General features: G+C 48.0%; 1 protein-coding gene across 3 annotated transcripts in view; it reads right to left on the reverse strand.

Moving 5' to 3' along the window:
* Nucleotides 1-21,058, reverse strand: part of ECE2 (endothelin converting enzyme 2) — a 48,666-nt gene that overhangs the window by 16,121 nt on the left and 11,487 nt on the right. For all 3 annotated transcript variants that reach the window (XM_028731712.2, XM_077929691.1, XM_077929692.1), the window contains exons 3-10: nucleotides 18,090-18,237; nucleotides 16,083-16,298; nucleotides 14,844-14,968; nucleotides 12,738-12,884; nucleotides 12,301-12,366; nucleotides 8,113-8,301; nucleotides 2,511-2,653; nucleotides 426-540 (exon numbers count right to left, since the gene is read on the reverse strand). In XM_028731712.2, the coding sequence (XP_028587545.1) occupies nucleotides 426-540; nucleotides 2,511-2,653; nucleotides 8,113-8,301; nucleotides 12,301-12,366; nucleotides 12,738-12,884; nucleotides 14,844-14,968; nucleotides 16,083-16,298; nucleotides 18,090-18,237 (1,149 nt within the window). The remainder of the gene's footprint in view (nucleotides 1-425; nucleotides 541-2,510; nucleotides 2,654-8,112; nucleotides 8,302-12,300; nucleotides 12,367-12,737; nucleotides 12,885-14,843; nucleotides 14,969-16,082; nucleotides 16,299-18,089; nucleotides 18,238-21,058) is intronic.

Genomic DNA, 21,058 nt, shown 5'->3' on the forward strand with positions numbered 1-21,058 from the left:
GTACGCCGGCTCCCTCGGCCAATAAAGCAAGATGAGCACCACAACCCCAGAGTCGGTCACGACTGGACCTAATGGTCAGGGGTCCCTTTACCTTTACCTCTTCACCTAATCTACCTCACAGGGTTGTTGGAAGCACAGAATGGGGGGAGAGCGGAGAAACATGCACAATACTCTTAAATATCCTTAGAGGCAGGATATTCATGTAGTAATAATAAATAAGTAAGGGGGAGCAGAGCTGGGCTCGTGTGTTGCTCTGTAAAGACACTGGCTGGCTGAGGATCCTGCCCCAACAAACAAACAGCTGGTCAGGTGGGCTGCAGCTGGTTCTCAGACTACCTAACCAGGAGGCCTGGGGTGCCGACAGCTCCAGAGGCCTACAAATCAAATCAATCATTAGATGCAGCCCCAAAGGAAGATTCACTTACCTTCTTGGTACCATACAGGGTCTCCAAAAGCTTCTCCTGGGCTGCCTCAAACCGCTGATCCAGGCTGGAAGCTGTCTTCTGAACCAGGTTCCAGATCATGTAATTGTTCAGGACGCTCGAAGAAGGAAAAGAAAGAGAAGAGGACCCAGCTGAGACCCAGGATTGGTGGCCAATGGGCTGGAGTGCTCCCTACCCTCTGCAAAGCTCAGACACTCTCCTCCCAGCTGCTTATTTATGGGAAGGCACAGCTGTAGGCTTAGTTCCTACTTTGGCCGGGCACCTGCATGCCTCAAACTCAAGTGCGACCTGCACCATGCTGAGGAAAGTTGGAAGAAAGATACCTGCATAGCAGAGGGGTTGTACTTGGATGACCCTTCCAGCTCTACAATCCTATGGTTCAAAAGCTCCAGATTTTTATATAATCTGAAAGGCTACACTGGGCTGACAGAGGGTGATGATTGGAAAGACTTGAGCAAAAAACCTGCTTCCGCAAAAGATCGGACTTTTTGCGATAAGGAAAGCGATGGGAGAATGCACTGGGAAATGTGGGCTAACACTTGCTTTGATGCATTGTCATCTAACCTTCATTCAAGCAAATGATCAGAAAATGAATGCCCATTAAATAGCCAGTGTTGCCTAATCTCCCTGCAAACAAATCAGGATGAGTGCCCAGTAAAGAAGTCATCTGGGAGCATTTATTGTGCTTTCTCACATTGCATGAGGGGTACTGAAGGGGAAGGGGAGGAACAGGACAGGAATGCAAAACAATATTTTCTATACTGCCCTCAATCCAAAGATCACAGGGCAGTTTACAATATAAAAACGCAAAAATGCAAAACTTAGTAACAAAAACAATATCCACCCCCAGTTTAGAAGGCCATAGGTTGTTTAATTAGCCAAAGGCCTGGGAGAAGAGGAATGATCTTGCCTGGTGCCTAAAGGTATGTAAAGAGGGTGCCAAGCAAGCCTCCCTGGGGAAAGAATTCCACAAGTGGGGAGCCACCGCAGAAAAAGCCCTGCTACTCTCCATACTTCTTTGGTAGGAGGCACACACAGAAGGGCCTCAGGTGATGGTCACAGGGTCCAGGTTGGTTGATATGGGGAGAAGTGGTCGTTGAGGTAATAATTATGCTTTCTAGGGTTGTTGTTTTTTTGCGAACAGCATAAAGTTTGAGAAGGGACCTGTGTAGGGGAGATGGTTAAGTACAAGGAGCTAAATCTACTTGCATGGCTCCCCTCCACACTCATTGCAAATTCCTTTTTGAGCTGCTTTTTCCTTCACAAAGAGGTCACACATAATAGCACTCTGGGTAGAATGAAACAGAGCGTATGTTGATGTTTAGTAAAAGCTGGGTTGCCGTGGGATAAGGGCACACTACTGTGTAGAGCGCCGAAACACACTTGCATCGTGCCTTTGTGGGCAGGCATTGTAAACAGCCATGACGAATGCCCCATTAGCTGCAAACCTTGCCTACGATCTAACCTGGTTTCTGAGCCTTCGCTAGTAAACACTCACAGAGCTGTGAGCTTTGCCACATTCTAAAAGAATCCACTGTGTCAGAGGCACCAGAGGCTGATTCAGCCAAAACCAAAGCATACCAAGGATGCTGAAATCTGTGGCCTCCACTTGTTGTCAGACTACAACTCCCATCATCTGTGACCACTGGCCATTCTGTGGTATACAATCAGATCAAAATAAGGGGCAAAAAGTAAAAGTGCAGCTGAGCCCTTAATTGCTGTTCTATGGTTCAACCTGACTTGTCAAATGGAGGTTGCTGTTTTCGGATTTTCTGGTAGAATTCCATTGTGGTGTTTTATTCTTTTAAATTGTACACCTGCCCTTGGAACCTATGACACGGGGCTGCTCAAACATATTCTAAATCAATCTCACAGCAGCACAATATTCTGCACCCAGTATTACAGGCAGAGAATATATCTGAGAAGAAGGCCACTGAGCCAAGATGCAGGAGCAGATTGCGTCCAGGCCTTCTGGGCACGAGGAAACAAACAAACGAGAACACACACACACACACACACACACACAGGCAGGCATTGTGTTCCTGCTGCATCCCCACCTCCTGGTACCTTTTGTCGGTGTTATTGATAAGCTGGGACACCTGCTGCAAATATTCCCTGCCATAAACCACCACAGGCTCAGCCTCGGTTAGCTCTAGCGGTGAGAGGAAGTAGGAAATGAAGTCTAGCCAGTCAATGGCAGGGGCAAGAACCTGCAGAAAGCAAGAAGAAACCTAAAGCTTAGAAATGAATTTAGCTGTAAGCGAAAAGGAACTGGTGAGACTGCCTGGTTGGCCACACCCTCTGACCAGTTTTTCGCTCCCATGCTGCAGATGCTGGAAACTCATGCCTTGTGAGTTATATTCCAAAAAGCAGAGAAGGCTGGAGATGCATCTGCATAACTGCTGAATTTTGTATTTTAAAAACATCTGGCTCAGTCATCTGTAACCCAGCTGACCTTAGTGCATAGCAGAGCTTAATCCAATGATGTTTGCAACGTGACCTGTCCGTCTTAAGTTATGTCACATCTGCAGCATACATTCTTCTTTTTTTAAATAATTTTTTATTTGATTTTCAAAAATATAAACATACAACAAAACCAATTCTGAATCCAAATATCGAGATTACTCTGAATCTCCTGACTTTCCCCCCATCCCTTCCATGGGCCCTATTAATCCCGTTTTTAAGGGCATATCACTACTTCTCCAGTTTTTTTATCTTCCTAAGTTATTCATACATACTGTTACATTACAAGCGTATTTAAAATCCTGCCAGTGTTTTAACCTGCTTACAATAATCTTGTATATACATTATAAACTTTCCCCATTCTTTTTTAAAGATCTTGTCTTCTTGATTCCCAGTTAATTTTGCCAAGTTGTCTATCAACTTGGTTTGCCATTCTTCTCTGGTCGGGGTTGTCCCTTCTTTCCATCTCTGGGCTAGTAACATTCATGCAGCTGTTGTCGCGTACATGAACAGTTTTTTCTGGTCCTTTGGGATCTTGGTACCTATGCATCTGCAGCATACATTCAAAACACATCACTCTCCCAAAAGAATCCTGGGAACTGTAGTTTGCTATGGGTGCTGGAAACTGTAGCCCTGTGAGGCATAAACTACAGTTCCCAGGATTCTTTGGGGGAAGGCCTTGACTGTTAAAAGTGGTAAAAAAGGTAAAGGTACCCCTGCCCATACGGGCCAGTCATGACCGACTCTGGGGTTGCGCGCCCATCTCGCTTAAGAGGCCGGGGGCCAGCGCTGTCCAAGGACACTTCCGGGTCACGTGGCCAGCGTGACGAAGCTGCTCTGGCGAGCCTGCACCAGCGCAGCACACGGAAACGCCGCTTACCTTCCCGCTATAAAGCGGTACCTATTTGTCTACTTGCACTTAAGGGTGCTTTCGAACTGCTAGGTGGGCAGGAGCTGGGACCGAACGACGGGAGCTCACCCCGCCGCGGGGATTCGAACCACCGACCATACGATCGGCAAGTCCTAGGCACTGAGGTTTTACTCACAGCGCCACCCGCGTCCCATAAAAGTGGTACAAACATGCTTTAAATGCACAGTGCGGATGTGACAAACTTTGCAACTTCACCGAGCCAGCTTCTTGGCACACATCCCCTTCCAGTTTTGCCCAAAACCCAGGCTAATGTTCTGCAGGACTCAAAAGCTTGCTCCCTACTTGTGACACTTTGGTTTGCTGCCATACAGATATTGCCCGATTGCAAACGTGATTATTTGGGTGGTGGCAGAAATGAACTCTGCACGTGCCCAATTTCCTTCACATTAGTCCTGTATATGTCCTGGCAATTGGCTCCAGCACCAAAGAAAAGTTCTGGGGCCAAGTTGTGAGCGAGATCCTGGGCGTGTGAGTGAGCAATAAGTGATTTCTCTTCCTTGCCTCAGTTTACAGCCCTGTCCTAATGCAGACCCGCCCCACCCCGCCCCCCATAGCAAGGGACCAGTTTGTTGGCTCCTGGCTCCTTTCCCCCAGGGACCAGATCCAGCTCTAGTCACTACAGGCCAAAGCCTGGACTTCCCAGAAGTGACACTTCTACAATCAGATTTTATTTGTCTCTCTCTCTCTCTCCCTGTTGCCATGGCAAATAGTTGCTTGGCAACCAATGAGTGATGAAGGAAGCTGGCTTCTCCATTTCACTGGGAGGTCCAAGGGATGGGAGGGGGACAAGAAGAACAAAGAGGAGCAGAGGAACAGAATACAGAGCTGGGGGGGGGGAGAGAGAGAGGCCAGGGTAGGGGAGTTAAACACCAGGAATACAGTTGTGCCCAATGGGGTGGGAATGCCAGAAGCCAGTGGTCAGAGGTGCAAAAACAAGGGGTTTTTTTTTGGGGGGGGTGTATGTGGAGTTTCACAAGCTAAGCCAGCCATGTGAATGGCCCAACCCTTGTCTTAAAAGAGCTTGCAATGCTTCCAGCAACCTTCCGAGGCGAGTCACTATTATTTGTTTATTCGTTATTTCTTTATCGCACATATATTCCTCCACGGAGCTCAAGGTGGCTTACGTGGTCCTCTCCTCGCTGAATCCCCGCCAACAACCCTGCGAGGTAGATTAGGTGGAGAGGCAGCAACTGGCCTAGCAGCACCCAGGGAGCTTCATGTAGCTAAGGGGGGGGGTTCAAACCCTGGTCTCCCAAATCCTAGTCCGACACTCTAACCACAACGCCACCATTTGGTTGAGAGGACCTTGCCTTAGTGAACTAGTGGCAGAGACAAAATTCAAGCTGGGATCTTCCTGATTCATGCTTCAGTTCCCTAGCTAGTACATAAAAATCTAAGAAGATCCTGGATGCTGGATCAGGTCAGACCTAGCTGATCTTTCTATTATTTCAGGTGCCTCTGAAACCCCCGCAAGCAGGAAGTGAGAGCCAGTTGCTGCCTCTCAGTCTAACCAGCCTCACAGAGTTGATGCGAGGATGAACTGGAAATGGGGAGGACTGCTTGAGGAAAGGTGAGATATGAATGTTGTCGTGGACCTGGGAGAGACCAGGACTCAAATCCTCACTCAGCCATGAAGCTCACTGGGCGACCTTGGGCCAGTCACTCCTCCTCAGCTTAACCTACCTCACAGGGGTGTTGGGGGGATTAAATGAGGATGGGGAGAACCATGTATGCCAGGTGGAGCTCCTTGGGTAAAAAGGTGGGATATAAACAGATAAATAAATGCAACATTTCTGTTGCATTTTTGCTGCAATGGCCCTTTTGGGAAGCAGTGATCCCCAAGGAGGCGGGTGGGGAGGATGAACTGTGTACAGCACTCAGTGAAATATTTGCACTAGCGCAAGGATCAGCACAGGTGCAATGGGACTTTTCCAAAGAGATAAACAACTACCTGACATTCAGAAGACATCTTAAGGCAGCCCTGTTCAGGGAAGTTTTTAATATATGACATATTAGTGTATTTTTGGTCTTTGTGGAAGCCGCCCAGAGTGGCTGGGGAAACCCAGCCAGATGGGTGGGGTACAAATAATAAATTATTATTATTATTATTATTATTATTATTATTATTATTATTATTTGCTCCCTGCTCCTCCCTCTGTGTGTGCCCGGACTGACTCCAACTACAAAAGCTGAGCCTGCTGAATAGACTCTTGGGCTGGAGTATTGTTTAGGGTTTTCGTTGTTGCTGTTATTGTTATTGTTATTAATTGTTTGTATCTTTGTTTTAAGAGCTTATTATGTGGAAATTGTTTGATTTTGTGTGTGTGTGTGTGTGTGTGTGTGTGTGTGCATGCACTTGCTTGACGATGTGTTCCATTTACTGCTGACGACTGCTTTTGCAATTATGTAAATTGTTTCATGTTTGTTGAAAGCCGCCTTGAGCCTGGTTTTAACCATGCAAAGACGGCGTGCAAATGAAACGAGGATGACGCACCACTCCCAAATTTGCCCCAGAGGACTGAGGGAGCCTCCGGGACAGAAACAGAGGGCGTACGAGGGGAGGAAAGGGGGAGATTGTCCCATGGCCGCAAGGAGAAACACTGTGCGCTGGTGCGCTTACGTCGAACACAACCCTCTTGCCTCCGGGAGCAGAACTGCATCCGAGGAGGGCCTGGAGGCCAGACTCAGCATCACAGCTGCAACTCTGGGCTCATTGGGATGCCGATCAGCTAGCCAGGCTCCTGGGTGTGACGTTCACAGCGGCTGAATAGCAGCACGGAGATGGAATCCTAATGAAGGGTCTGATGACGGTGTTGGCTGCCGCCTGTGCAGTGAGGTCTTTGCTTATGCAACAAAAGCTGGTTCTCTGTTAAGGAGGCTGCAGGAAACCAGGATGAGGGAGAAGGAGGAAGGTGGGAGAAGAGGGTGCTACTGCAAGGGAAGGAGAGAGGAAAAGCTGGTTGGCTGGGGACCTTTGAAGGCACTGCTATATGCCCTTCTATCTGCCCCTATATGTCTGGGGAACCTCCCAAAGCTCCTGCACGACACAACTGCAGCCTCCAAAAATCACAGAGAAGGGACCTTAGAGGCTCTCAAATCCAACCCTCCTTGCTGAGGCAGGAGACCCACTGCTGCAGCATCCCTGAGAGGTGGTCATCCAGCCTCTGCCCACAAGCCTCAGCTGGAGGAATGCTTACTAACAGGGTGGATGATGCCCTTGTTAGGATTTTAATCTATCCGAGCTGCTACAGTGGAGGGTACTATGTTTTGTGTATATCATGTGAGTGTCTGAGAGAGTGTGAGAAAGGAAGTCTGTCTTATCTCTTCCTTCTGAGTACTGTTGGAAGTTGGTTTCACTTCTGTAAGTGTCGCAGTTCTGTACTGGTGTTCAGAGAGCACAGATGTACTGATGGAGTCTGATGCATATAAGACTGTAAATAAAGTAGTTTAGAACTACGATTGAGTCTTTCTTCTGTTAGGTAAAGGTAAAGGGACCCCTGGCCATTAGGTCCAGTTGTGGCCGACTCTGGGGTTGCGGCGCTCATCTTGCTTTATTGGCCGAGGGAGCCGGCGTACAGCTTCCGGGTCATGGGGCCAGCATGACTAAGCCGCTTCTGGCGAACCAGAGCAGCACACGGAAACGCCGTTTACCTTCCCACCGGAGTGGTACCTATTTATCTACTTGCACTTTGACACGCTTTTGAACTGCTAGGTTGGCAGGAGCAGGGACCGAGCAACGGGAGCTCACCCCGTCACAGGGATTCGAACCGCCGACCTTCTGATCGGCAAGTCCTAGGCTCTGTGGTTTAACCCACAGCACCACCTGTGTCCTGTCTTTCTTCTGCTATGATATACCAAAAGACTGGCGTGCTCTTTTCAGGACAGAAGGATCGCTTATTACCAGTCTCTCTGGACTGAGGGAGATTTAAAGCCAGAGAGGACCACTGGAGAGACGCTCCAAAGACTTGGGAAGTTGGCAGCCTTCCCAGGGCGTTTTTCCAACAGCCCTTTGGGACTGGCAGGGCAGGGGGCTGTTGAACTACAACTCCCAGCAGCCCTGGTTGCTGGCCACGCCTCCAGCAACAGTGCCTGGAAGGCCACAGGCTAGCCATCACTGGCCCAAGGAATGACCCCACGTCTCTCTGCTCAAATTACGCAAGATGTCCCCAGTTGCCAAAGAATCCCATTTAGAGCCAGGACCAAACCAAGAGACCGAACAAGACCCCTCCCCACCAGATCCGCTCCTCCCCAGGGCCTTATCCAGGCAGGTCCCACCTGCAGCCCGGCGATGTTCAGCTTGTGGTAAATTTTCTCGTCATCCCGCCGCTCGTCTTGGGGGACGGTGAGGTTGGCCAGCTCGGTCTCCAGGTCCAGCACCTGCTGCATCTGCTCTTCTGTCGAAGCTCTGGCCCCGCCCAGCAGCATCCCCAGCTCCACCATGTAGTCCAGGTAAGCAGCCAGCACCTGCCAGAGAGGATGCAAAGCACCTGGGTGATTCCAGGAAATTTCGCCAGCCAAGGAGAACAAAAGGCGACAGCAGCAACAGGCCTCCTTTCCTCCCCGCTCAGCTCTTATCTTATCCAGCACCTTTTTCAAACTATGGAAGCTAAGGAGCTTTAGGCTGGGCTGCCACTGTCTCCCCCAACCTTATTGCTATTATTTATGAATCTCTTCACATGAAGCATCCCTAAGCAATCCAACAACGCAATGAAAACAATTGAAAACAATTGCACATATTAAACACACACACACACACACACATCCCCAATGCAATTGGTTAATGTCTGGGATAAAAATCTCCACTTCAAAAACTTGTTCTCCTCCTTTCACCAGGATGAGGAATGATGGCACACCTCCAAAACTGAAATATTTTAAAACTTAAATCTTTTGTTGTTTGGGACTGAAGTGTCAGGAGCTGTGGGGGGTGGAATGAGGATCTATGCTGGTGCAGTGCAGGTGGCTAAGAGATGGAGCTATGAATGAGGAAGTCACCAGTTTGAATCTTGCCCCTGCCGTGTGCTTGCTAGGTGAGCTCAGGCAAACTGCTCTGAATCAGCAGCCCCCACCTCCACCAACACTGTCTTGTCTTGCAGGGCTGTTGTAAAGATTACTTCTGAATAACACAAGTCAAGCACTTTAAACACATGTGAAACGCTAATAAAACAGTAACAATAATAATAATGCTATAAAATTATTTTCGTTTCTGCATGTGGCTGCCTCCAGCGGTCAGCAATCAGAGCTGCTTCTCGAAGCATCTTCTCTCTGCTGTGAAAACATCTGGGGGGGCGGGCAGGGGGGGGGGCCTCCAGACTGTCAGTGTTTGCAAAACGCTTTATTGTCCAACCCTTTCCAGAGGTCCTTGCAGGCTCCGCCCGTTGGCTGATTGTCATGTCTGAAGTCAGTGCTTTGAAAGGGGATTCTGAAGACCCTTGCAGGCAAAAAGAAAAGTCACCTGATGTCATTGTGACATCAGGTGTGATTGGCAGGTGGACGGAGTTACCCACCTGTCACACTTGGCCCATGAGGGGTGGGGGAGACCCCTGGGATAGACCAAAGTGCTGTGCTGAGTTCCCCACCAGTTGTCCTGGCCTCTGCATCTGTTCCCTTTCTCTTCACACCTATCTTTTCCATTTAATTTACCTTGAAATGTACAGAAATTATTATTATTATTAATAATAATAATAATAATTAATAATTATTATTAATAATAATAATAATTAATAATAACAATAACAATAATAATGCTGCTGCTACAGTTCTGTTTGGGCACAGAATCTCTGCCCCAGCCAGAGAATCTAAGCAGTTTATTTGTTTGCTTAAAGCAAGCTTCTAGCTTCTGATAGCTGCTGAGACATGCTAGACGGCATTTATTTCTCTATTTAAAGTACCCGTTCTACCATCTTTCAATTTAGCCAAAAATTCACAAGGCTGCTTCGAGGTGACAAAAAAATTCACACCAAGCTCCCAGAACAACAAAACCATAAAGCATAATGATTTTTTTAAAAAATCAGCATAAGGCAACATAAAATCAGGTGAAATGCCCATAAAACGCTGCAGGAAACGAGCTCAGCAGCAGCATAACCGTCGCCATCGGTGCTCAATTAAAATCCCGGGTAAAAATACTTATTTTGACCTGGTGCCTAGAATGGAATGGAACTGACAGCAGGCAAATTTCTCTGGGGGGGTGTGTTTCATAAACTGAAAAACCCCACCACTCTGCTGCTGTCACCCACCTCTGCCCTGATATTAAGGGCACTGATAGAATAGCTTCCACAGATGATGATGATGATTTATTCAATTTATATACGGCACCACCCTTTATCGAAAGATTCCAGAGCAGCGTGCAACATTAAGAACACATTTTACAGAGCACCAATAATACAAACATAAGAGCAAGCATAAGAACAGACAGCGCAATAATAAAATAATCATTAATAGCAGTCTCCCAACCCCCAGCACCCAGGCAGGGTTGTGGGCTTCCTTCAGATTGCCAGTTCCTAAGCTTGAAATGGCTATAAAGGTTAAAACCAGCATTTCTGAAATTGTGTGTGAAAACATACTGGAAGCCAGCAGGGCTGTTTTAACACCGCCAACGTAGTTTTAACTACATTCCATGCGTAGAGATCTGTGCACACACCGTACTTTTAAAGCACATTCAAAGCGCCAAATAATTCTAGGCACTGTAATTTTACCCCTCAGGGAGGTACAGTTCCCAGAAGCCCTTAGAGAACAACAGGGCCCAGAATTCTTTGAGGGGTGGAGGGGAAGGAAACGTTCTTCGAATGTGCTCTAAAGGGATACCATGAACACTGTCCCAGCTGAAGTTTGCAGCACTTACGGCTTTGCTTGATGCTCAACAAGGCCGGCCGCTGACAATATCTCACCTGTCAAATTGTGAAAGATAGGAGGGGGAAGCTGCGGCCCTCTAGATTTTGTTGGGCCCCAACTCCCGTCAGCCACGAGGCCAATGTGCCCCACACATCTGTCATGGATGCTTTAGCTGAGACAGGGGTGGGATAGATGACTTTCCAAACCCTGCAATTGTACAATTTTATTATTCTGTTTATGATTTTTATTATTCTGCTCATGATCCCATTGTTCTTTCCCTATTTGCTGCTGCTTTCTCTTTCCTCCTTCTGCTGGCTTCTTGTGTCTATTTTTGGATAGTAATCTGCCTGGGGCAGGGACTTGTCACACACCTGTTCTTTGTAAAGCATTGACCTTTGCAGAGCCAATGTGGCTTAGTGCTTAAGAGCGTCAGGTGGTGTCCTGGGGGTTCGAATCCCCACTCAGCCATGAAGCTCACTGGGAGACTTGAGGAAGGTCAATGTCTCTCAGCCTAACCTACCTCACAGGGCTGTTGTGAGGGTGAAAGGGGGGGGGGGCGAGAACACACTATGTGCTCCCTTAAGCTTCCTTGGAGGAAAGGAGGGATATAAGAATAAATGCGCAGTGTACTTACATGTGGTGCTATATAAATATTTAAAGGGCAGCATTCACTGAACCAAGCCCGTCAGTTAACACCCGTCGTAAGGACTTCCACTTGCGTAATGGGGCTTTTCCTCCCCCCCCCCCCCCGCCAAAATTGGCAGGGGGGGAGTTGGGAGAACAGCTTGTGGAGAGGAAAGAAGAGGTCGCTCTGTCTAGCAAGCTGCAATCCTTGCTCAGACGAAACATTCATCATGGTGCGTCACCAAATTCCACCCTAATCAATATTAATAAAACTAATATTCATGCACAGAAGCCCTGGTATACAGAAAGGAATAGGCATCTCTGCTTATCCTCAAGTATCTGTTTGCCAACTCGATAAAGGAATACCTACCAATGAGCAGCTATTGAGAATGTCAGCCAAAGGGGTCTGTCCCGCCCATCCTCACCTCAAAAAGCATTTTGACACTTGCCTTAGAAGAAGGAGGCACCACCCCCAAAAAATAAAATAATTTTCAGGGTCTGAACAGAGCCAGCAGAGACCTATTGCGCAAACAGCTCACTGGGCTGGAGAACAAAGATTTATTGGTAAATGTGACTAGCAATGACGAAAAGCAGACCATTTCAAAGTCGGTGGGAGCGCGCTATTTATTTACTAAAGCATTGGCAGAGAACTGGCTGCCCTCCAGATGTTGCTGGAACTCAGCTTTCGTGAGAGTGAGAGAGCAAGGGCTCACCCACCCTTCAGCTTTCCTTCTGCCTAGAAAACATGGATCCAAGAGGTTTTGCACTTGTCATGTGCTTCCTAGGCAAGGGCCCGAGCGGTTTTTCGTGCTCCCCACCACTTTCCCCCGGGGAAACTCACTGTTTACCATTGAATTGGAACGAGTGTTGAACCACAGAAAAACTGTTTGGTGTTCATTCACCAGTAAAGAGAAGGTTTCTCCAGGGGAAAGCAGCAAGACAATTGGAAGTGTGCATGACCCAAAGTGAGAGGCAGGGGTTGGTACCTAGTGCAGACTGTGACCACCTTACCTTTTCATTGGCTGTCTTGTTCAGGTAGTAATCCCGCGATGGTAAGAAAAGTCCTGACTGGTCCAGCTGCCGTGTACAAAAGGGAACCAGTGAGTCTATGCGGCAGAACACCCAGCCCTTAGCTTCCCCTACAGCTCCTTCTAACTCCCTATAACGCAGGAGAGGGAGATAAGGAAGGTGCCTTGCACAGGTAAGATCATAGGCCCATCCAGCTTAGTGCTGTCTACACAGACTGGCAGAAGCTCTCCCAGGTTTCAGGTAGAGGACATTCTCAGCCCTACCTGGGGGGGGGGGCTGAACCTGGGACTTTCTGCAGGCAAAGCAGAGGCTCTGCAATGGAGTTACGGTGCTTCCTGATGAGATCAGGATGCCGATAGAGATTCCCCTCCTCCAAGCTCCTTTTGCACAGAAACGCTCTCTCAGGTAGCGGGGCTTACCTGGATGATGTTGCTGTTGGAGCTCTTGGAATCAGCACCCACAAAAACGGTGAAGAATGGAGAAGCCCGGTACGTTCCCGATACCAGTTTCAGGACTTCCATGAAGTTGCTCTGATTCCATGGGCCGGTGATGTTCCAGCCTCCAATCTGGGGGTGGGGGAAGAGAAGGAGGATGCAGAGAGTAAGGTGAACAAGAGAGAAATTGCCACCAGCATCTTGCCTGCATTTTGAGATCACCTGCTGAAGTTCTTTTATAAGTGCCTCCTTCATCAGAAGTGTGCAATGCAAGGCGATGGCATCCTACATACGGAATGCCCAACCCAAATGACACCGGCATTTCCATTTTTTCTGCCCCATGCTAAGATTAAAAATAATAATATCCCCTGGCACTTTAAAGAGTGTCTTTCCTTAACTTGCTGCATGTTCTTGCTTGCTGCCTCATTTTATTGTTAATATTATGGATTTTATTATAGATATTTTAAGGTAAAGGTAAATGTACCCCTGCCCGTACGGGCCAGTCTTGCCAGACTCTGGGGTTGCGCGCCCATCTCGCTTAAGAGGCCAGGGGCCAGCGCTGTCCGCAGACACTTCCGGGTCACGTGGCCAGCGTGACAAGCTGCATCTGGCGAGCCAGCGCAGCACACGGAACGCCGTTTACCTTCCCGCCAGTAAGCGGTCCCTATTTATCTACTTGCACCCGGGGGTGCTTTTGAACTGCTAGGTTGGCAGGCGCTGGGACCGAACGACGGGAGCGCACCCCGCCGTGGGGATTCGAACCACCGACCATGCGATCAGCAAGTCCTAGGCGCTGAGGTTTTACCCACAGCGCCACCCGCGTCCCATAGATACCAGCATAGATATTTTAGCATTGTGTTATTAATTGTTTACACTTCTTGTTCACCACCCTGGACTTTGTAGGACAAATGATGGTATACAAATTTCTTAAATAGTCATTACATATTCTCTAATAACAAGAAGGAAAGAGCTATGCAAGTTGATAACAACTCAAAGCTCCTGCAGATCCTCCCCTGCCTCGTTTTTCTGGCTTCTGTGATTTCACTAAATTCTGCCTCTCCTTCCCAATGTTTTTCTCCTGGACCTTTGACAACTAGAAATGAAAGCAGCAATTCCCAGGAGGGTGAATTTTGCATCTGCTGCTGTTTGTTTTTTTTTTTTTATAATATTTTTTATTGCTTTGTTTTCCAAGGTCAAAGTACATCGTCAATACAACGTCAATAACACAACCAAAGCTATTTTACAAAAAGGAAGAAAAAATTAAACAAAAGTAAATTCATTTTTCCAAGTCTTTTTTCATCATCAACTGGACTTCCCCACATCCCCCATCCCTGCATTCTTTACAATAAAAATAAACAGCAAATTAATACCTTGTTTCATGTGTTTTTGTGTTTTCATCTAATTATTTACTCTAAAAATTAAACTTTTCTCAGTCGTAACTTAGTTTCAATCATTTCCGAATCTCAATACTGAAGCATGTTTTTCTCAAAACTTAGCAAATTCTCAACATTCATATAACTTATAATGTTTTTGTAAATAGTCCTTAAATTTTTTCCAGTCCTCTTCCACTGCCTCTTCTCCCAGGTCTCGGATTCTGCCAGTCATTTCAGCCAGCATCTGCTGCTGTTTGGATCCATTTGAGCTCTAACTGAATTGTCACTGTCTGCACTTTTCACATTTCATTTCCTCACTTTCATCCCACTGTGTTTGTGTGTGTGTTCTCTCTCTCTCTCTCTCTCTCTCTCTCTCTCTCTCTCTCTCTCTCACACACACACACACACACACACACACCTGCAACTCAAGAGTACACTCCAGGCATCTGATGAAGTCTAGTCTATAAAGCTTAGGCCATAATGATTAAAATTTGTAGTTTTTTGCTGCAAAAGCAACCAATGCAGGGAGAGCTCCAGAGTTTGGTTCCCACTTCTTCTATCCTTCTTCTGGTGCTAACATGGCAACTGCCATTCACTGACTTCATACCCAGCCCAGCCCAGCCCAGTGGCAGGAGTAAAAAGAGGGCCAGTTCTCACATGCTGGAATGAGACCTTCCCTCCTTCTCTGTACATTCTGCTTGCACCCTGCCAGGCTCACCTTCTCAATGAGCTCCATCAACGGCTGGGAGCCCAGTTCCTCAATCTTCTGCTCTTTAAGGCAAGACAAGTAATAGCGCTGGGTCTTCCTCTCTGCCTCGCTGCTGGAGTTGAAAGTTGCATTCTCTGCCAAGGAAAGCACACGGTTGATGAGGGAGTTGCAAGCGCTGGTCAGCCTGAAGGTGCCAACAACAAGGCACCTGTTTCCTACAGTGTCCTGGGTCCCAGCATCTCAAGATATTACAACGCTTGGGGTGGGGGACCAGCGCTTCCAAGTTGCCACTATTTTGGGGCAGGATTCAGTCACATACCAGCAAATCCAGATCCTGCAATTAAAGTTGATTTGGAGCACTTGCGCAACGAACCAGTTCCTTCTCCACAAAAATCAAACTTTTTTTGCAAGAAGGTCAGAGGCAGGAAAATGCACTAGAAGGTGCAGAAGAATAACTGCTTGGTGCAACGTGGTCTAACCTACCAGAAACCAGTGTGGTGTAATGGTTGCAGGGCTGGACTAGGATCTGGGAGAGAAAGGTTTAATCCCTCACTCAGCCATGATGCCCGCTGGGTGACCCTGGGCCAGTCACTGTTTCTCAGCCAAACCTACCTCACAGGGTTGTTGTGAAGCTAAAATGGAGAGGGGGAGAATTGCTTATCACACCTTGAGCTCCTAGAGGGGAAAAGGCTGGGATACAGATATAATACATGTGACAACCATCTAGTGTGGAGATTGCGTTCCTGGCCCCCGTGCACATCAGCGGAATGTGCTTAAGTGCCCCATACCCCATTACGCCCCCCCCATTCTGCCCTTTTCCAGGTCCAAAATGACCCACTCAATGGCGAAACAATTGGAATGTGCCTAAAATGGTTGGTACCTGCAATTCAGGTTGCTGAATTAAAGGTTTGACTCTCTTGTGCAACAAACTCACTCCCCCCCCCAACTCCAACCACCCCCCACCCCACATCAGACTCTGGGGAAATGCACTGAAAAGTATGGGATAACATTTGCTTGGCCCAGTATCAGCTAACCTCCCAAACAGATCAAAGCCAGTGCTCAGTAAATAAGGCAGAACCCTGCATTCTTTGCGAAAACAAGTCAGGACAGATGCTCAGTAAACCAGCTGCCATAAAGGGGACTTTCCTTCTCCAATGCTGAAATTAAAAGGTGGCTCAGAGAAGAGAGATTGTGTGTTTGTGTGTGTGTGTGTGTGTGTGTGTGTGTGTGTGTAAAGGAGCACCTCACCTAGCAGGTGTTTCATGATGGCCTGGTTTTGGTCCCAGATACTGTTGAAGGTGCTCCACTTGGAACGCCCGTCGGGCAGTGGATTCCGCTTGATCCAGCCCCCACATGCGTACTGGTAGAAATCATCACAGGGGTTGATCTCTCGGTCCAGGGCCTCCAAGATTTTGCCGGCCACAATGATGCAAGCTTCAGTCAGGCAAGTGGTGTGCGAGGGATCTGGAAGGAGCACACAAACATGCGTCGGGCAGCATGCCTCACCGAGAAAGACCACCTTCTTCAGCCCTTGCCATAACTTGGAAGAGTGCTCGCCATGTGTCATTCACCCCACTCTGTGCCATCAGGGGGGAGGAAGTCATTCTACGGCAGTGCATCGCATTGTGAGGATTCCCAGGGCACAATGGCAAGGGGGCAGCGATAATTTACCATGGGTGGTTCAGCTCTACTTTGGCCCAGGCAAAAACGTGCCACCACAAACGATGCCACAGATGCCAAAAGGTGTGGCCCAGTGGTGAAAAGGTTATAGCCAGCCCTGCTCCAAAGACCACATTTGCCAACTGCCCCCTACAATTTACAGCCACTTCACGGTGGTCGCTTGGTTAGCTCAGGCAACAGCAACTCAGCCTAAGCATGTACAAATGAAGCAGCCATAAATTGCTCCTGACTCCATTCCCTCCCCTTTTGCTGTTGTTTCCCTGCGCTGAATTTTAGGTTGTAAGCTCCTCAGGGCAGGAACCCGTCCTCTTGGAAGTGCCGTGCACACTAATCATGCTGTATCAATAACTATTATGCACTAGAAATTGGCTTTTTAGCGTTGCAGCTCCAAGCCCTCTGGAATCAGTTACCAACTGAAATGAGACAAGTGTGTAGATGGCAACTAAAGACACTTTCAGTAGTAGAAATGCTTTTATTGCCTTTAGTTTACTGAGTTGTGATCTTTCCTCTCTTATTTTTGTTATTATACACAGAGCCAGTAACTCTTAGTTTCAAAGGGGCTTAAAGACCTGCAAAAAAATTAATATTAATAGTACGGACAGGTCTGACCCGTGACCCTGAAAAAGCGGACGATGTTTTTCCTGCAGCAGGAAGCAGCTGCACAGATTCCTCAGAGGAAAGGTTAATGTCCAAAAGAATCCCTGAACGTAGGTGGTTCAAAATCCCCTGGCTTAAAGGAATCATCTTGCAGCTCTCCCTCCCATGCACTCAGTTTCTATACCTGCCCCTTGCCATTGTGCTTCCCAGCAGACCTGGCAGGTCCAAATGGGGTGGAGGGTGATATGCGACTCGTGGAGGATACTCAAGTCCACTGTGGCCACACCAACTGACCAGTGGCAGAGGAACCAACCCCCACGGCAAGTTGCCAGGAACGAATAAGACAAGGGAAAGTCCTCACCATCTGCTTTTATTCAATACAGTGGATGCTCGGGTTGCGAACGTGATCCATGTGGGAGGCACGTTCACAACCCGCAGTGTTTGCAATCCCCGACCCCCGTGTCTGAGCACGTGCAGGTTGTGATTCGGCGCTTCTGCGCATGCGCAAAGCACAATTTAGCGCTTCTGCACATGCGCAAGCCCTGAAACCTGGAAGTAACCGTTCTGGTACTTCTGGGTTCGGCGCGGTGCACAACCCAAAATCGTGCAACCCGAAGCGTCTGTAACCCGAGGTACGACTCTATTTACAGAGAGCGGCTTTGGAATGTAGCCTCTTGTCTCGAGTAAATATCCCATCTCCTCCTCTCCCACTTCCTCATTCATCATCTCTTTACAGGTGGCGCTGAGGGCCCTTTGCTCTCCTACTTTTAAGGCCTGCTGGGTTCTGTCAGCCACCTGCTCCAGCTCTGCCTCTTCCTCCACTCCCATTATCTCCCAACTTTCCACCTCGTCTTCCTCTGTGATCTCCCTCAACCCTCTGTTGTAATTCTGAACTGTCTTCTTCTCTGGAGGAGTCAGGCTGGGGAGGCGGTCTCCAGCCTTCATCCTCTGCCCAGTTCCTGAGACCATCTCGCCTACCTTTACTGTACTGGATGCCCATGGCAATGACCGAACTCAGCAGCAGCAGCAGCAGCACAAAGAGAGAGATGGCGCAGAGCACCAGCTTGAGTTGGGTTCGGGAGCCCAGGCGACTCAGCAGGGGGCCATCGCTTTTCCTGAAGCCCACCTGGAAAGGAAGCAAAAATGGAACCAGGAAATGAAAAGAAGAAAAGGGCAAGGAGAGGTGGGATGGGTTATTAAAATCAGCTGGAGAAGTGAACTGTCTCCACGGACAGCAGAGCCTCAGACAGAGCATTGCATCAGGGTTGGAAGGGCCTTGGAAGTCCAACTCTCTGCTCAGCACAGGAAAACATCCCTCTGCCCTGCCTCTGCTTGAAGACCTCTGATCTCAAGGGCTGGAACTGCTGACATGCATCCCTGGACTGCTCTGCTAGGGGAAAAGACCCCAGCTCAGTGGTAGAGCCTCTGTTTTGCATGCAGAAGGTCTCTGGTTCAATCCCTGTTGTCTCCAGGGAGGACTGGGAGAGTGATCGGTGTGATGCAGCAGCAAAGAAGCTAATGCTCTTCTAGGCTGCATCGACAGAAGTATGGTGTCCAGATCAAGGGAAGTCATAGTCCCACTCAATTCTGCCTTGATCAGACCACACCTGGGATACTGTCTCCAATTCTGGGCACCACAATTTAAGAAGGATATTGAAAGCTGGAAGGTGTGCAGAGGAGGGCAACCAAGATAATCAAGAGTCTGGAAACCTTATGAGGTTTATGAGCCTTATGAGGAGTGGTTGAAGGAGCTGGTATGTAGAACCTGGAAAAGAGGAGGTATGATAGCCATCTTCAGATATCTCAAGGGCTGTCACATGGAAGAGGGAACAAGCTTGCTTTCTTCTGCTCTGGAGGGCAGGACTCGAATCAAAAGTTACAAGAAAAGAGATTCTGACTAAACATCAGGAAGAACTGTAAGAGCTGTTCAACAGTGGAACGGACTCCCTTGGGAGGTGGTGGACTCTCCTTCCTTGAAGGTTTTTAAGCAGAGGTTGAATGGCCATCTGTCAGGACTGCTTTAGCTGACTCCTGCATTGCAGGGGGTTGGACTATATGGCCCCTGGAGGACCCTTCCAACTCTACAATTCTAAGATTCCTGCCTAAAGCCCTGGAGAGCCACTGCCAGCCAGTGTAGACAATGCTGAGCTAGATGGATCAATGGTCTGACTCAATATAAGGAGGTTCCCTGTGTTTCCCAGGTCCTGCGTGTTGGTGGCCCATCACTGCCAGGGGGCAGTGACATACCTGACAACACCAGCCTTTCTCACCAGCACCAGCACCCTGGCATTCACACGGAGCACCCATGGGCTAAGGCCTCTCCAGGAAGGGGGCAAGTTGTCTGCCATCCCTTTTTCTGGAGGGGACACAGCTCAGTGGCAGGGCAGGCGTGTTAAAAGTTCCCAGTTTCAGTCCTTGGCATCCACAGATAAAGAGCTAATGTTCATTTGGTGGGTTGTGGACCTACGGTGGGTTGCAGGATCAATGCTGACTTTTGAAGTGAGAGAGAAAGAGAAGAAGAAGAAGAAATACCAGCAGAGAGCTCTGAATAAATTTATTGAATAATAGATCCCCCTGCCCTATCATCATCATTCCATACCCAGCCTTTTGCCTTTTCCCCTCATAGGACTCAAGGCAGCTTACAGATAAAAACAAGAACCATTAAAAACAATCATTAAAAAACAATGGAACATGGATAGAATCTAAACTATATGCATACCAAAAAAAAACCACCAAAAAAAACCACAGCCCATTTAAAACTTACAAATGATTCCAATAAAAACAGTGCAGCACCAGCCCTTTCAATAAAAAGAGTCAGTTCCCAACAGCCTGTTGGAACACGGAAGTCTCCACCTGCCAGCAAAAGGACAACAAGGAGGGAGCCTGTCTGGCATCACCAGGGAGGGAGTACCAAAGTCTGGGAGCGGCCACCGAGAAGGCCACTGCTGCATTGCTAGGGTTCAAAGCAGTGCACATATACCCTTTCGTTGGAGGGGTATGTTGGTGATGTCTGAACCAGACCAACCATCTCCTTCCTCTGTGAGCAACCCACACACACGGTGCTGTGTGTGGCATAGGAGGGATGTGTGGCACTCAGGAACAGAAGCAATGTACCTTTTGAGTATCAGGTGCATTAAATGAATGCAAATAAAACCTCTAAAAGAGAGAGAGAAAACTCCTGTAGACAAGGCTTAAGGCAGGGTTCTCAAAGACTGTGGTCTGTGGACCACCAATGCTCCATGAGGTTCCTTCAAGTGGTCTGCAGCACGTCTGTGAATTTGTTGCTGAAACCAGGAAATGGCACTTTTCCGTCGCATTAAATAATCACATAGATTTTTAATTGCATTTGGACTGCTTCTTTTAGCGCCTAGGCTGTATTGTCTTGGGACTACCGTTTGAATTCAAATTGCAATACGACAAAATGCAAAGAAACAAAGAAGCAATAAACATACAATTGAAAACCAAACAACATCAGGCATAGTGCACTGCAATTGCTACAACAAGCAAAAAAACCTATTAAGTGGTTTGTCAAGGCATTCCGCGATTTTCAAGTGATCCATGGGGAAAAGGTTTGGGAACCGCTGCCTTAGCACTCAGGCACAGTTTTGTTTCAAATTCCAGGGTTTCGTCCTGGAACGTGTAAATAAAAAGGGGAGGAATAAGAATATAAGAACTGCCTTTATTGGATCATCCCAAAAGATTAATCTCTGGCTCTAATAGTGACCAGACCAGCTGCCACCAATTTGGTGCCCTTCAGATGTTGCTAGATGATGGTCAACCCTGAGCATTGGCCATTTTCCCTGAGGCTGATGGGAGATGGAGTCCAAAAACCTATAGAGAGCACCAGGTGGTGGAAAGCTGGGCAGAACCGTGGGAACTTCACAGGCCGGTCATGCGGGAGGCAAGAGTCCTCTGTGAACTGCCCCCAGCACCCCATAATCAGAGGT

Source organism: Podarcis muralis, chromosome 6 (assembly GCF_964188315.1).
Source record: "Podarcis muralis chromosome 6, rPodMur119.hap1.1, whole genome shotgun sequence".
Taxonomy (NCBI): domain Eukaryota; kingdom Metazoa; phylum Chordata; class Lepidosauria; order Squamata; family Lacertidae; genus Podarcis; species Podarcis muralis.